Raw genomic sequence first — 15,210 nt, 5'->3', positions numbered from 1 at the left:
AATATGAGAAAGATTAAAAAAAAATTAAAGTATTAAGTACTTACATAACAATGAGTCTCACCTTATTTTAAAAAATCATAAAATATAAAGTTTTTTATTTTAAGATACAAACTAATATGAAAATAGTTGTTATTTTATTATTTTCTTATAGAGGCTGTTTTGGTATTATAGCCTTGTAATTGTGTTTTACCTGCAAGTTTATGTAATTGAATTTTAATGTGAAATTGAGTAATTGATACTATAACATTATATTGAAAAGTGAAAATTAAAAATTGAATAGTAAATCAATCATGCTAACTTAAATAGAATAATAATTTTAAAATTTTAAAATTCATACACTTATATATATATATTTTAAAACAATAAAAATGGAAAAGGAAAACAAACAAAAAAAAGGGTTAAAAATAATTTTGGGAAAGAGGGCAATAGGGATGTAATTTTTTTAATGTGTGTCGCATATTATTGGCTTAATTTCCAGTCCAAATATTTAGTCATGCCAAATAGTGAATTTCGAAATGGATCGTCCGAATTCCAAATCTAAGCACTCGACACATTCTTAGGACTCGTTTGTTAAGAAAGATGAGATATAACAAGATTTGTTAAATAAGATAAGAAATGCGGGCTTCGTGTCAAGATAAGCTCGGATGAAAGGTTTTTCGTTGTTGTTTGGTAGACAATAAATTATCTAGATTTTGTATTAATAAATCATAATAAATGAGTTAGAAATGCTATCCGACCAAATTTGTGAGATACATATCTTTGTATTTTAAGGAAAAATTTGCGAGCTCGGATGGGCTATAAAGAAAACCACGGGCTGACATAATAGGTTAACTGTGATATCAAATACTTAGAAATAGTCATATAAGTATCTATATCTATGATATCAAACGGACCCTTAAAAGTAAACATATCCCACTTTCTTATTGTAATATAATATTTTTTTACCAATTTTATTTTAAAACATTTTCCATCCACAAATATAATTATTTTTTATGATCGAATGAAATATAATTTAATACTGTTAATATATAAGTAATATTTTACTAAATCAATGAATATATTTGTTCACAATTTACCTAAAAATACAAAAATAGTAAGATCATGAAGACTATCCAACAAGATTTTGCTTTTAATGTCTTTTTATAAGCATATTGACAATCTTGTATCCAAATGAGAATAATGTATATATTTTACATGCTTTATCTTCAAACGGTTCTTATAGGCAATTGGAGAAATAACAATTCTAAGCGAAATATCACAAAGGAGCGAAATTATATGTTCAAAATTTTACCAAGTGAGAAGTCCAAAAACAGTTGAATTCAACAGGATATATTGGGAAAAAAATCTATATTACCTAAATATTTATGAATGTTTACGACTTAATTATTCTTATTTATGTATTCAAACAAAAATATAAATTGCTGGGTAAGAGGGGTGTAGTGTAGCAGAGCCACCTCAAACATGACCGTTGCACTCTTCCGCAACGTTCCAAATTCCCAGATTTTAAATTTGTTGCCGACCGTTGAGCCTCCCCTCTAATTTACTTGACTCACGCAAAATCCACCTCCGCTCCGCAGCTAAAACAAAATAGAAAACCCCAATTCCCATTTCTTGGATTCATCAATTCAATTCAATCCAATCCTCTTTTCAAGAAATTCAGTCAGATAATGGCGGCCTTGGCACCGGGGATTCTGTTGAAGCTCTTGGACGGCATGGCGACCGGCCTGAAGGCGACGAGCGAGCACCGCAGCTCCCTCGTCCAGGTCACCGACATCGTCCCCGCCGATCTCGACGAGAAGAATCTGCTCCCCAAGCACGGCTTCTACATCAAGGTCTCCGACTCCTCGCACTCCATCTACGTCAGCCTCCCCTTCGACCAAGGCGATCTCGTCATGAGCAACAAGATGCAGCTGGGCCAGTTCATCTACGTCGATCGCCTCGACCCGGGCTCCCCGGTCCCCGTCGTCCGGGGCGCCAAGCCCCTCCCCGGCCGGCATCCTCTCATCGGCACGCCGGAGCCGCTCATGGGGCTCAGCGCCAAGGGCCAGAGGAGCGCCGCCGCCGTCCCCAAAAGGGCTTCGTGGGAGACAGGGTCCAGCGGGAGCGACGAATCGCCGCGCACTTTGAAGCCGGTGCCGCTTGATTTTGATCAGTGTACACCGCTCAAGGTCAGAGGGCGGGCGATGAGGGATGGGAGCGCCGTCAGATCCTCGGCCGGCGGCGGGCTCCTTTCGAAGATGATGGAGTCGCCGATGATGCGGAAGAGCTGCGTCATCACGCCCTCCAAGTTCTCTCGAAGCAAGAGTGTTTGCGACAGAGAGCAGCGGATTTCCAAGACTCCCTTCACCATAGCTGTAGGTACATCTTTGCTCAAATGGGGGCCTAAGCAAGAAGAATTCCAAGTCATTGTTGCTGATGCTATTTCTCATTTTGCAGGAGAAGAAGAGTTCCACTCCACCTCCATCGTTGAGGAGTAATGGGATCCCCATTGCACCTTCTCCCAAGATGATTGAATCCTCGCACTCTCACATTACTTCCAATGATGATTCAAATTCCATCAACACAAGTATTCACATGAATCTTCCTGGAAAGCTCAGCATTCTTGGAAAGGTAAAAGAGTCTCTTCAATCTTCAATGTAGTGCGTGCTAATTTGCTAACTCGTTGGCTAATGACATCAGGAGGCCGTGCAGCAGCGAGAGACGGCGCAGAAGATCGCACTTCAAGCGCTACGAGATGCCTCAGCAACTGAGAATCTCGTTCGCTCTCTCAAGTAAGCACTACTAATTCTCTTATGCAGATGATTGCTTAATAATGAATGAAATGAAGTTTGATGATTCCATGGCTTCTTGTAGGATATTTTCAAACTTGACTAAAAAGGCAAAGGCAGAGTCCCCTGCAGCCTGTTTCGATCAATTCCTGGACTTCCACACCCAAATTCAGCAAGTAGTGGCAGAGATGACATCCATTCAAGCAGCAACGTCTTCTACCGAATTAAGAGAAGAAGACACAGCAGTTTTGAATGAGATAGCACCCAACTCCATGGAGCATCAACCAAGCTCAGAGTCGGTCGCATCCAAACGAAGGGCCGCGCTTCCCAAATCCATTGAACCAGCTTCTTCAAACAAGTCAGTATTGGGGAAGCATTTAAGGTCGAAAAAGGCATCCGAAGCAGAGAACGACGAAAACAAGAAACCAGCGTCTTCTTGCAGCATGTCCAGCTCCATCAGACTTGGAAAGCAGATCGAGAATGAAGCGGGTAACTGGTTCATGGAATTCTTGGAGAAAGCATTGGAGAAAGGCGGCCGAAAAGCCAAAGAAACAGATGGTCAGAAAGTTCCTCAATCTCTTATATTGAAAGTGATAAACTGGGTGGAAGTGGAGCAGAGTGACCCAAACAAAAGGCCAGTGCACCCTAGAGCTTCAATCATAGCCAGAAAGCTCAGGATTAGGATGAAGAATCCCTGATTTTAGATAATATCAGGCATCATTTGATTGATTTATTAGTTGTGCAAATACAGACAGTACGTTTGATCAGATTATAAACTCCTCCATATGTTTACATCTCTGTTTAATCCCCCTATAAATAATACTAGTACGTAAACAAAAAACTTGCACCAAATCAGAACTCGGCAACATCAGTTGAGCAAAAGGTGTGGACCGCTAGAGTACTATGTTTCAGACTTGGGCTCCTTCAGCCCTTTTTATTTTATTTTATTTGGGATTTGTTTTCCAGCTCCTCAACGCAGGAGTATGTTTCATTAGATTTCATGGTATTTATTTATGTTTCATTAGATTTCATGGTATTTATTTACATTGCATCAATGGACATTTTTGACTGCGTCAGTTTTGCCTATGTTACTTAAAAACAAGATAATCACCATTTATACAAAAATTGCTATCATTATCTCATCGTAGTGCAAAGATAATCACCATTTATGATACAATCCGTTTTGTAGTTTGACAAATTTTGCTAACATGACATTTGTTTCATCAACGTATGGCAAAAGAACGGTTTACATAATCTCATTCTCTCAATTGTCAATTCAAGAAATTAAGGCTATGAATTTGTACACAAATTGAAACGATTTTAGGTGTTATTCTCACTGCGATTAATTTTTCTCATACTTGTCTTTTTTATTTTCTTCTTAGATTTCATTCACAAGTTTCCCAGCTTTTGAGGCTTGGTTATTCGATTACCCGATAATCGAACCGAAACCGATAATGGACTTTTAAAAATAAAATAAAACACAACAAGCATAATAGTCTTAATATATTGACTTTCATGCCTGTTCTTACTCAAATTTGAAAATTCATTTTTTTTTCATTCACAAATAGAATACATGCCATAAAAAATTGTCTCATTTTTTAAAATAAAAAGTTTAATCTCATAGTACTTTACCCACTTTTTCTACATATCTCTCTTACTTTATCTATTTTTTCTTTTTTTCCCTTCTTATTTTACCAATTTTTTTGTTAAAACCATGCCGTCCACAAATGAGACTATTTTTTATGGACAGATATAGTATAATAAATAAAAAATTGAGGAAGGTGTTATATCGTTGATTTTGCCATTTAAGTTCGATGAATGAGATAATAGATAGGCAAAAGTTGACATGGTCAAATGGCTGATGACAAAAATGTATCATGTTGAGATTGGATGAAATATTTGATTGAAGAAATCTGTTTATGCAAACTCAAACTTTTTTACCAACATGAATCGATTTATCGTAAATTATGTATATTAGAGTTGTATTATTCCATTTCACGGTAATTTAGACGGTGACCCAAATGTCACGCTGGCAGTAACTCATATGTGATACATACGCCACCAAAAATGATGTTAATCTAACTCCTTTAAAAATAATAATTATTTCATTTTTTATTTATTCTCTAAAAATATGAATTTTCAATTTAAAGAAATTTCTTTATCTCTAATTAGGTGAGACCCAGTTTTTACTAATACATTTTCTTTCTATTTTCCTCTTATTTTATAATTTTATATTAAAAGTTATGCCGTTTCACGAGTTTATATTTTTATTGGATGGAGGTAGTATCGTATTTAGAATAAAATATTTTGTATAATTATGTTAACTTGAATTTATTTTTTCAATTGTAAATTGTTTGTGTACATTAACATACCCCAAAAATAAAACTAATCGCGGATTACATAAGCTTCATTTAAAAAAATTCATTTTATTACTTCTCTTTTGACGAAGGTGTATTTACTTCACCGGGCCCGGGCCGATCTGGCCGGCCCGGCCCACTTGACATTCCTATTTAAACCCTAGAAATTGTAAAACAAGCCGCATCAACTATTTTGCCCAGTTTCTTATTGATTGCATCTCTCGACTTCCCCCAATTTTATTCACTAATCTAGCCGCATCGATTTTCATCGGAAGAACTTCTCTCTTCCCAGTTTGTTCCACAAAGCCCTATTTCTATATCTTCCCTCACTATTTCTTTTCTCTCCAATTTAATTTTAATGGATCTACTGCAATCATACAAAGATACCGACATGGAAGACGACACTTTATCGCCGGCATCTGAACCCGACCCATCTCCCGATTCATCCCCGGTGCGTGCTATTCCGGCCAAATCCGCCGCCCCTAAAGTTGACGATGCAATGCTCTCACTTACCGAAGCCGGGAAGGCCCAGTTTCAGGCGCAGAAGCCAATCGACCCGACCCAGCACCTCGTCTCCTTCAACCCCACCTACGACCAGCTGTGGGCTCCAATCGTCGGCCCCTCTCATCCGTACGCCAAGGATGGCCTAGCGCAGGGCCTCCGCAATCACAAGCTAGGGTTTGTGGAGAATGCGAATATCGAGCCTTTTGTGTTTGACGAGCAGTACAATACTTTCTACAAGTTCGGGTACGCGGCAGATCCATCGGAGAACAATTACGTTGGTGATGTGGAAGGGTTTAAGACCAACGATGGGATTTCTGTGTATAATATTCCGCAGCACGAGCAGAAGAAGAGGAAATTGGAGAAGAAGAAGGAGATGCTGAAAGAGAATGAGGAAAGCGGTGAGGTGGATTCGACGGAGCTGGAGAATCCTTCTACGGATACCTGGTTGATGAGGAACAGGAAGAGTCCGTGGGCGGGGAAAAGGGATTGGGTGCAGGGTGAGTTGACGGAGGAGCAGAAGAAGTATGCTGAAGAGCACGCCAAGAAGAAGGGAGAGAAGGAGGGAGGTGAGAGGGAGAAAGGAGAAGCACATGTCGACAAGTCTACTTTCCATGGGAAAGAGGACAAAGATTATCAAGGGCGGTCGTGGATTGCGCCTCCTAAGGATGCCAAAGCGAGTAACAATCATTGTTATATACCCAAGAGATTAGTGCATACTTGGAGTGGGCATACCAAGGGGGTTTCAGCTATTAGGTTCTTCCCCAATCATGGTCACTTGATATTGTCTGCTGGGATGGACACAAAGGTCAAAATTTGGGACGTTTTCAATTCCGGGAAATGTATGAGAACCTACATGGGCCATGGCAAGGCTGTGCGAGATATATGGTTTAATAATGATGGGTCCAAGTTTTTGAGTGCTGGTTATGATAAGAACATCAAGTATTGGGATACTGAGACGGGGCAAGTGATATCGACCTTTTCAACTGGTAAAATTCCATATGTAGTGAGGCTTAACCCGGATGAGGATAAGCAGAATGTTTTGCTTGCTGGAATGAGTGATAAGAAGATTGTTCAGTGGGATATAAACAGCGGGCAGATCACACAGGAATATGATCAGCATCTAGGGGCAGTGAATACAATTACTTTTGTGGATAACAATAGGAGGTTCGTTACTTCAAGTGATGATAAGTCACTGCGTGTATGGGAGTTTGGGATCCCTGTGGTGATCAAGTATATCAGCGAACCCCATATGCATTCAATGCCCTCGATTTCTTTGCATCCGAATTCCAATTGGCTGGCCTGCCAGAGCTTGGATAATCAGATACTTATATACAGTACAAGGGAGAGATTCCAACTCAATAAGAAGAAGAGATTTGCTGGGCATATTGTGGCTGGGTATGCTTGTCAGGTTAACTTCTCACCTGATGGACGGTTTGTCATGTCTGGAGACGGTGAGGGTAGATGCTGGTTTTGGGATTGGAAAAGTTGCAAAGTATTTAGAACTCTCAAGTGCCACGATGGAGTTTGTATTGGTGCTGCATGGCATCCGCTGGAACAAAGTAAAGTTGCTACCTGTGGCTGGGATGGATTGATCAAATACTGGTATGAATACTCATTTCTGGTTCAACATGTTATTTGTGTCTTTAATAAAGAAATATGCACGTTTTAAGGTTTAAATCAGAGCTTAGTACAAAAGTCTATTAGCTTTCTAGCAACTATTGCAACCATCGATGTCTTGCGTATCACTTAATTACAGTTTAGTACCGAGAGTCGAATCATCTTATTTGTTTGCTACCTTGTACTATAAGAGTAGTGATCCCTTTGAGTGGCAGAGTGACTTGAGGTTCAATTATTTCTTAACAATTCTGCCTACCCATTTGCGTATTATCTTGCTCCCAAGATTAATATTAAACTGACAATACTATACTTCTTTAATGCACAATCAATTATTAGTTATGTTAACTGTTAAGCCACCGCTATAACCAATGTGGGAACAATAAACTTACTATTCTACTACTAAATTGACATCATTTCTCTAGTTTCTGAACGTGATTTGAAATTTGATCTCAATCTGATTGAGGATCTATATTGGAGAAATCTTCTTGTCTTATTGTTGTGGTTCGATCTATCCACTTACCTTAGAGGGTGTTTGGCGTATAAGTTTTAAGGTCTTGAGAGCTTGTAAGTACCGAATACTTTGGATAGTTGAGCTTATAAACTGGAGAGAGGAACTCATAATTAGAGAGAGAAAATCAAAGATATAGGAAATTGGAAGGGTATATGTTGGTGAGAAATTATAGTTGGGTTATTTTGTAAATTGAATGTTGCTTACAAGATTATGAAAAAATATGATGGAATTGTTGAACTTAATTTTACTGTTTATAATTTGTTTTAAGGAGCTTTTAAGCTTAGCCTAACACCGGCTTAGTCTTACCAAATACCTCTAGTTTACTGAGTGCATTATTCAAAGTTTGTTATACTCTGTATGTTATAATTGGTGAAGGATGATAGTGCTTCATTTAAGAAGCAAATGTTAAGATATGCATGGCATCGTTGGAAATACACATCCGGACTCTGCAAGCTAATTTCATGCAATGAACCAGACTACATTGTGATCTTAAGCAAAATTGTCATTGATGGCCCCCAATTGTTGATATGTGAGAGTTTGTTGGCTGAGAAACCTAGTCATTTGTTATCTGGAAGCTTGAGAGTGATTACGAACACATATACCTATTTTTTTAGCACATTTTATCAGTGGTGGATCTACAAATTAACAAGGAGGTTAGCAACGGATTATGCCGAATAGTGCCAGATTGTGATTACAATTATTAGTGGTTGTATTGGCTCTGAGTATAGGCCTTCACTCAATCTGCCTTATGCACTGAATGCAACAGGGGTACATGCTATTACACCAGAAGTCTGTTTTTAGATTTAAATTCTCTTAAATTTAGTTTCTCCAACCTTGGCATCTTGGATATGACCCTTTACTTGTTTCTATGAGCTATTTGCATATGTGATGGCTTACTTGTCTACCTCTGTTGGAGCTTTATAGATTATTCTTCCGTCATATATTTTCTTGTCACTGCAATCGTGCAATGTGCTTTGTGGTTTTCTAATATCATCACAGACCGTCCCCGTTACAGGTCCAGCTTTCTCCCTTGCCTGATATGAATATATTTGTAAATGGTTACTTTGATGCACACCTTCCAAGTTACATTCTTCTTCTATTATGTGTAAAAATCGAGTTGATGATTTGCCAGCTATAGTTTTAACCTGTAAACAACTATAAATTCCATTTCTGGAATTGCTGGTATACTAGATTAGGTCTCTTCATTGGGAACACAGTAGTGTGATTCATTTGATAAACACATCTTCCCCTGGCACAGTTGCTGGGACGTGTAAACTCGTTTATCAATCCACCTTTTTTTTCCTAATAACTTAGAATAGTAAGCCAACATGCTTTCTTCAAATGGCCGACTAATTCTTACTTGGTGGTTATTATTTTCAGGGATTAAATTGCAGGTGAGAGATTGGTTTGGTCATTTGATATCCCCGGAAGCAGATGATGGGAGGGGGAGGGCTACAAAGACAAGTTCCATCTGAGGTTAAGAAGAAGCCACAAGCAATGTGTTGTACAAGAGTCACACACTCATGTAATTTTATTTGTGCCTCTTCCAAGCTGTCCAGAACAGTGAGATGTATTATCTTGTTTTCGTCATGCATACGACCGCCACTATTTCATGAGGTCAAATTCTATTTGCGATAAACCAACCGAAGCTATATTTTGAAGTAATTAAACAATAGCTCTCGCATTGAATATTCAACTCAAATAAAATTATTTACATCTACCAGATTTCAGGATATGCGCTTCTAAACTTCCAAGTAATCTTAATTTTAATGCAGTTGTAAATGCTTAACGAATTATTCTCTCGGTCTCACTTGTCACAAGTGAATGACACAGAATATTGCCAAACATTACTTTACTGAAGTCAAGTCAAACAGCTGGGAAATAATTTCTGTTTTCTTATTAAAAATGGTTATAAAACTCAAAATAAAAATTAAACTAAAACTAAAACAACAATGCGTAGATTTCAGGATATGCGCTTCTAAACTTCCAAGTAATCTTAATTTTAATGCAGTTGTAAATGCTTAACGAATTATTCTCTCGGTCTCACTTGTCACAAGTGAACGACACAGAATATTGCCAAACATTACTTTACTGAAGTCAAGTCAAACAGCTGGGAAATAATTTCTGTTTTCTTATTAAAAATGGTTATAAAACTCAAAATAAAAATTAAACTAAAACTAAAACAACAATGCGTTTGCCGGGAGTCGAACCCGGGTCTATTGCTTGGAAGGCAATTATCCTAACCGTTGGACTACAAACGCTTGTTGACTTATGGCAGCTTTTTTTGAAAATTATATTTTTTAAGTGTTTCTCCCTTTTTAACTGCTAACTTTTTTCTCATAATTTTGATAAATCCTAAGTTCATATGATACCTGAAGAATGATTGCCATGTTATAGTTTACAACCTGCATTCTATTAGCGGCCTATGATTTGCTTGCTCGGTGTTCTTTCTAATCATTTTTTTGCAGCATAAATTGATAACGATTTAAAAAAAAATGAGCCTACATGCTGAACTCAAGGCACTCGGAACCACGAAGTGAAAAACATATCCCGACTGTTAAGTCAATCATCATTGTATTGCTATGTGCTGCATATGTACTACTTTCATGCGCACTTTTGAGATATACAGATACTGTTCACTTTAGAGGACGGACTAGTGATAAAAACCATTGTGACTCCTTGTCTTAATATGTGTTCTAGTCAAGTGAGGTGTGCTATGAATTGTCAGTTTTGCTACACCATGAAGTAAGATTTTTATTCTATATTTAGATTTCTCTTCAACTACTGTATATGTTTAATTACTTGAGTATATGAAGACGAACTTGGGACTGAAATCTTTTGAGTTTCAAAAGGATGTGCTCAGACTAAAACACTTGTTGCAAATTTTAACAGAAGAATGCTATTCTGAATATATATTTTGTGATCCAAGTAATGATTGTTCCTGTTGATTTCTTTGGTAGAATGGGGATTCATAAGAAACACTCCTATATCTGCTGCTGAGATAGTGGAGCAGTCTGTGTTTGCAAGGCGACTGCTTGGTAACATAGAAAATGTTGTATTCATATCTCATTTAAATTGATTATGACGCTTCTTAACTACTGTTACCAAAACTTCTTCCTTTGACCTAGTGGCCTTGTTCCACAATATAAGCGTTTCCTTAAAGAATCTGACTAAAGAGGCAGTTGAGTGGCTAAACAAGGCTTTCACTTGGCTCAATACCATCTAGTGGTTTGTTTTCATCAAGGTCAAGGGGTAGAACAAAGTGTACAAGAGGCGGTATGATGTTTTCCTTCACCTTTTCTTCAGCTTCTGTGTCTGCATGAACTGTTTTGACTTTAAAATTAGGGGTTGGCTCTGGCCAAAGCGTGCAGTGCCATGCTATTGATCACTAAAAGTTAAAATCAAAGATAATTGGAAACAAAATCCTGCAATAGAAGGCCAAATCTGGATGCTTTTGTATTTGTTGACGAGAAGCAGACCTGGACCACTTATACCTTCTCAGTTCTACAACTGCAACTGTACAGAGATGGAGTATACTATAACAGACCATGATTTGTATTATGGTCCTGTTTAGTTTTTCAGTTTATCAGTGTTCTATATATTGCTCATCCCCGTTTGAAGTAAAAAAACCAATTTATACACTCTTTTTGTAGAGAAGCTGAGCACCCTGTGGCATAATTATCTGTTAATGAGTTAGAGACTTATCTACTGTATCTTGATAATTTTAGATAAACTATATTGTTTTTGTTACTAAACTTGGCCTAAAAAATGAAGTGGTTAAGATAATAGAGCTCATAGTTGCTCTTGTTGATTGATGAATTCTTCTATTGCTCACTAATGGTAAATTCCTACTTTTGATAGGCTTGCTGATACAAGAGCTGCAGAGGGGGATATGTGCATGCTATGTATAATACAGTCCTATTCTACTCACTTGGTGAAGGATTGGAGATATCTGATTTGTTGGCTAGAAAATGGTTGACGACGGCCATAGCAAAGCTCAATAAGAGCCATGCTTCTTGCTGACAAATGGCACTCTTTAGCTTAGTTTTGCATTTTAGCTTCATCTTGTCTCTTAAAGTAAACTGATATATAGCTCGATGTAATTATAGTATGAAAGCGTTAAAGGATGTTGTAACTTAACATTGTACTTTATAATCAATGATCAATTGAAGAATCTGAGTTTTCTAGTTAAGCTTTAATCGCACAAAAACCATAGCCAATTCATTTTCATAAAAGGAATGATTCCCTGTACAAAAAATCTGATAAATTTTCACACATCATCCCAAAACAATTGACTCTATAATGTCAACAGCAGCTAAAATTGACAATAACCAACAAAGATATAGTAGAAGCTAACAGGACATGCCTCTGTAGTTTTATACTTCACCTCCTGTGAAGACGAGTGGCGTTGTAACAAACAAGCAAGCTATCCGTATGGCAACCTATGGCGCTAGGAATGGCCTCTGAGCAAGCATACCAGAGTGAGATTGATGGAAGACACTAAGATGGTAGAGTGCCTGAGTTATGAGTTCTTTCAGTTCTGGGTGCTGAGCAACAAAAGCACGGTCCACCCCCTCAAATGCGTTCACCACTCCTGCTCGTTCCAAATCATCGCTCTTCCCTGCGTGGATAGCAAGGTAGCACACCAGGATCAGTCCGTGAAGCTGAGCCCTCTCATTTCCCTTTAACAATCTCATCAGAGGAGGAACACCCCTAAACTCAATAACAGTCTTCGAATGCTCCACACACAGAAAATTATCAGGACAGGTAAATTTCCCAAGTGCAATAGCAGCTTCTATTGCCACATCCTGATTTCTGTGACCAAGCTGCTCCACTAAGGGGCCAACGATCCTGGTCTCTCGTGCAGGGAATGCTCTTGCCAAGCACCCTATGGCCGTTATAGCTGCTATCCGCAGCTGGGAGTCATCTGAATCTTTGATCACTCTAAGGAGCTGATCCACCACGGCCTTAGAAGCCGGGGAATTTGTCTTGAAAGTTGCCCTTCTGAGGTCGGCATTGGATTCAGCTGCGTTTGTTATCTCCATTATGGTCATCAAGCAGTTCAACTGCAACTCCCCTTCCTCGGTTTCAACGAGCTTAGCTAAACAAAGCAACCCCTTGGTCTCTGTGATTCTCTTGCTATTCGGCACATTCCCTTTAGCCAACATCCACAATGCTTCAGCACAACTGACTTTGAGCTTGTGCTTCACCTCTGGCTTCTCGTTCTCTCTGTCCTTCCTGTTACCTCCCTTGCCACTTCCCTCTGAGTAATGCATAGACTTAGAAGTGCCTAATCCCGGCTTGTATAAACTCTTGCTCTCCATCTCCTTGTTGATCTGAACAATGGAATGGATGCTTTGCAACCCGGATTTGAGCTTCGAATCCTCCATCAGCAAATCATGTGACATCAATGTGACAAGAGGCCTAATCGCATTCTCCCTTGCGAAATCCTCTTGAGCCAAGGGGCAGTGCTCCGCCATTCTAGCAACCACATTAGCAACCTTAATCTGAACCTTCATGGGCGAATCACTTAAAACTTGCACAATAGTTGGAACACCAGATTCATCGATGATTGCTCGAACCCTTGATACATCAGTAGCTAAATTATAGAGAGCAGAAGCAGCAGCAGCTTGCCCCTCCGCCGAAGTACTATCCTTTAACAGCTTCAACAAAGGCGGAATACCGCCTTCTTCAACTATAATCTGCTTGTTCCTGTCATTATCTTTGGCTAACGAAGCTAATTCATTGGCAGCTTCGATTTTATCCGGCAATTGACCCATATACAAGGAAGAAACAAAAGACCAAACCCAAGAAATCATAGGATCGTTGCTAGCAATTGGGGGTAAAGTGAGGACGATACCTCCGCCGCCGGCCTCGTAGACGCTGAGGACCCATTTCATGTCAGCAACGGAGGAGTCGAGGAGGTTGTGGAGCTTCCTGAATTCGGCGGAGGAGACGATGGTGACGACGCGGCGGAGAGGGTTTCGGCGGCGGCATTTTTTGACGAGGGTGAGGGATTTCTCGAGATTTTTGGTGACCTCGGTGGCGATGCGGCGGACGGGGCGGACGTAGAAGGTGGCGCCGGGGGCGGTGGAGGTGGCGAGGCGGACGGCGGTGCGGAGCATCTGGCAGAGGCGGTCGACCTGCTTGCCGACCTCGGAGCACTCGAATTTGAAGATTTCGGCTTCCTTGACGGCGCCGCTGATTTGATCGGATAAGAGGATCGGGTAGGATAAAACCTCCTCGATTCGCTTCTCTTGCTGCTCGATTGCGGTCTGCTTTTGGGGCTGGAGCTTCTGGGAGATGGCTGACAGCGTGGTCGCCGCCGATGTGGGTTTCGCCGCCATTATCAGTCAATCGAGGTTGAAGGGGATTTTAGGGAAGTTTTGTGCGGTTTCGCCAACTCATTGACTGTGTCCAAACTCAACACTCTCTCTCTTTCTTTTGATTGGTCTCAGAGTTCGGAATGAGAAGGTTTGGGGAAATGGAATTAAAAAGTTTTTTTTTTCTTTTTTGTGCATCGCATGTTTGTGCCATAGACAGTTGTACCTCCTGAATTTGGTTTCCTTTTTTTACATCTGGGAATATATTATTTTATTGTTATTGTATACTCATTTCTGTAGGTGAAATTCATTTTCTTCATAGAGAATCTGCGTAAATCCGTAATCCTGGTCGGATTATATCTGTCGAATCCGTACGCGTATTATATTGGTTAAGAAATCTTTAATCATACTCCGTATTATTTAGTAGGAGTATTAAAAGGGTTTAGCTTAGGATATCATACACAGTATATATATTTGTTTGATTAGAATTTCAGAAATTTATAATTACATACAAAAGTAAAATGGAGAAAATAAAATAAATAAAGAACTTAAACTTCTCCAACTAAATAAATGGAGTAAAATGGAGAAAATACAATAAAATCCTTTTAGACTTGGAATGAATTCTCTCAAATGATTTCACATCCTTTTATAGAGCTATATATATAAAAAATATATTCTAATTCTACAAGTATCTTCTTGATTTGTTTTTCCATAATCGTTAATTGATCTCCTCCATTATTCTTGCTATAACTTCATCTCTTGATTATCTTGTTCTCAAATTAATATGTTACGCTTCAATACTTCTAACTATCCGAGAAGTGCTTATGCTACCCACTTTCTATTAGTATCTTCCGATAATTATTGACTGTAATCATTTACTATAACTGTTGTTGCCACTCTCGGGCACAATATGTACCATTTTATATATTCAATGACCGGGTTAAGTGATTGAAGGTTCGCCTAACCCTCCACAGGAAGACATTTTATGAAAAAAAGTACTAGTATTACTATTATTTACGATAACATCATCCTTTTGCTTATATATTATTTTAATTTTAATATCTTAATAATAATTATTAGTATTATTTTACAAATGACATGAAAAATAAAATAATTTTTTTTTATATTTT

The 15,210-nt window shown here is 38.7% G+C and overlaps 3 protein-coding genes and 1 non-coding gene across 4 annotated transcripts; 2 read left to right on the top strand and 2 right to left on the bottom strand.

Annotated features, from left to right (window-relative positions):
• The first annotated feature begins 1,519 nt into the window (after nt 1-1,519).
• LOC125204388 (dicer-like protein (DUF936)) lies at nt 1,520-3,560 on the top strand. The gene is made up of 4 exons (XM_048103042.2): nt 1,520-2,354; nt 2,437-2,610; nt 2,680-2,771; nt 2,854-3,560. Exons 1-4 carry the CDS (start codon nt 1,668-1,670, stop codon nt 3,464-3,466), a joined length of 1,566 nt encoding a protein of 521 aa, XP_047958999.1. The 5' UTR covers nt 1,520-1,667; the 3' UTR covers nt 3,467-3,560.
• A 1,747-nt stretch (nt 3,561-5,307) lies between these two features.
• Nucleotides 5,308-9,396, top strand: LOC125205397 (Transducin/WD40 repeat-like superfamily protein). Its single transcript, XM_048104293.2, has 2 exons — nt 5,308-7,231; nt 9,138-9,396. The coding sequence occupies exons 1-2, from the start codon at nt 5,484-5,486 to the stop codon at nt 9,142-9,144; spliced, it is 1,755 nt and encodes a 584-aa protein (XP_047960250.1). The 5' UTR covers nt 5,308-5,483; the 3' UTR covers nt 9,145-9,396.
• Nucleotides 9,397-9,946: 550 nt separating this feature from the next.
• Nucleotides 9,947-10,018, bottom strand: TRNAG-UCC (transfer RNA glycine (anticodon UCC)). The gene has a single exon. It is a non-coding gene; the product is annotated as a tRNA-Gly (tRNA).
• A 1,933-nt stretch (nt 10,019-11,951) lies between these two features.
• On the bottom strand, nt 11,952-14,255 carry ARO4 (armadillo repeat only 4). The gene has a single exon (XM_048107358.2). It carries the CDS (start codon nt 14,102-14,104, stop codon nt 12,200-12,202), a length of 1,905 nt encoding a protein of 634 aa, XP_047963315.1. The 5' UTR covers nt 14,105-14,255; the 3' UTR covers nt 11,952-12,199.
• Nucleotides 14,256-15,210: the final 955 nt, after the last annotated feature.

Source organism: Salvia hispanica, chromosome 6 (genome assembly GCF_029641045.1).
Source record: "Salvia hispanica isolate PSC_SH4W2 chromosome 6, Shi_PSC_v1, whole genome shotgun sequence".
NCBI classification, from domain to species: Eukaryota; Viridiplantae; Streptophyta; class Magnoliopsida; order Lamiales; family Lamiaceae; genus Salvia; species Salvia hispanica.
The sequence above is the reverse complement of the archived record's forward strand: the minus strand, read 5'-3'. Positions and strand labels throughout refer to the sequence as shown.

Bases quoted from the DNA above. Each gene is read 5' to 3' on its own strand.
- LOC125205397 (XM_048104293.2), top strand. From the start codon at position 5,484: ATGGATCTACTGCAATCATACAAAGATACCGACATGGAAGACGACACT.
- ARO4 (XM_048107358.2), bottom strand. From the start codon at position 14,104: ATGGCGGCGAAACCCACATCGGCGGCGACCACGCTGTCAGCCATCTCC.
- LOC125204388 (XM_048103042.2), top strand. From the start codon at position 1,668: ATGGCGGCCTTGGCACCGGGGATTCTGTTGAAGCTCTTGGACGGCATG. The intron at 2,355-2,436 runs GTAGGTACATCT...CTCATTTTGCAG, and splicing joins AGACTCCCTTCACCATAGCT to GAGAAGAAGAGTTCCACTCC. The intron at 2,772-2,853 runs GTAAGCACTACT...GGCTTCTTGTAG, and splicing joins AATCTCGTTCGCTCTCTCAA to GATATTTTCAAACTTGACTA.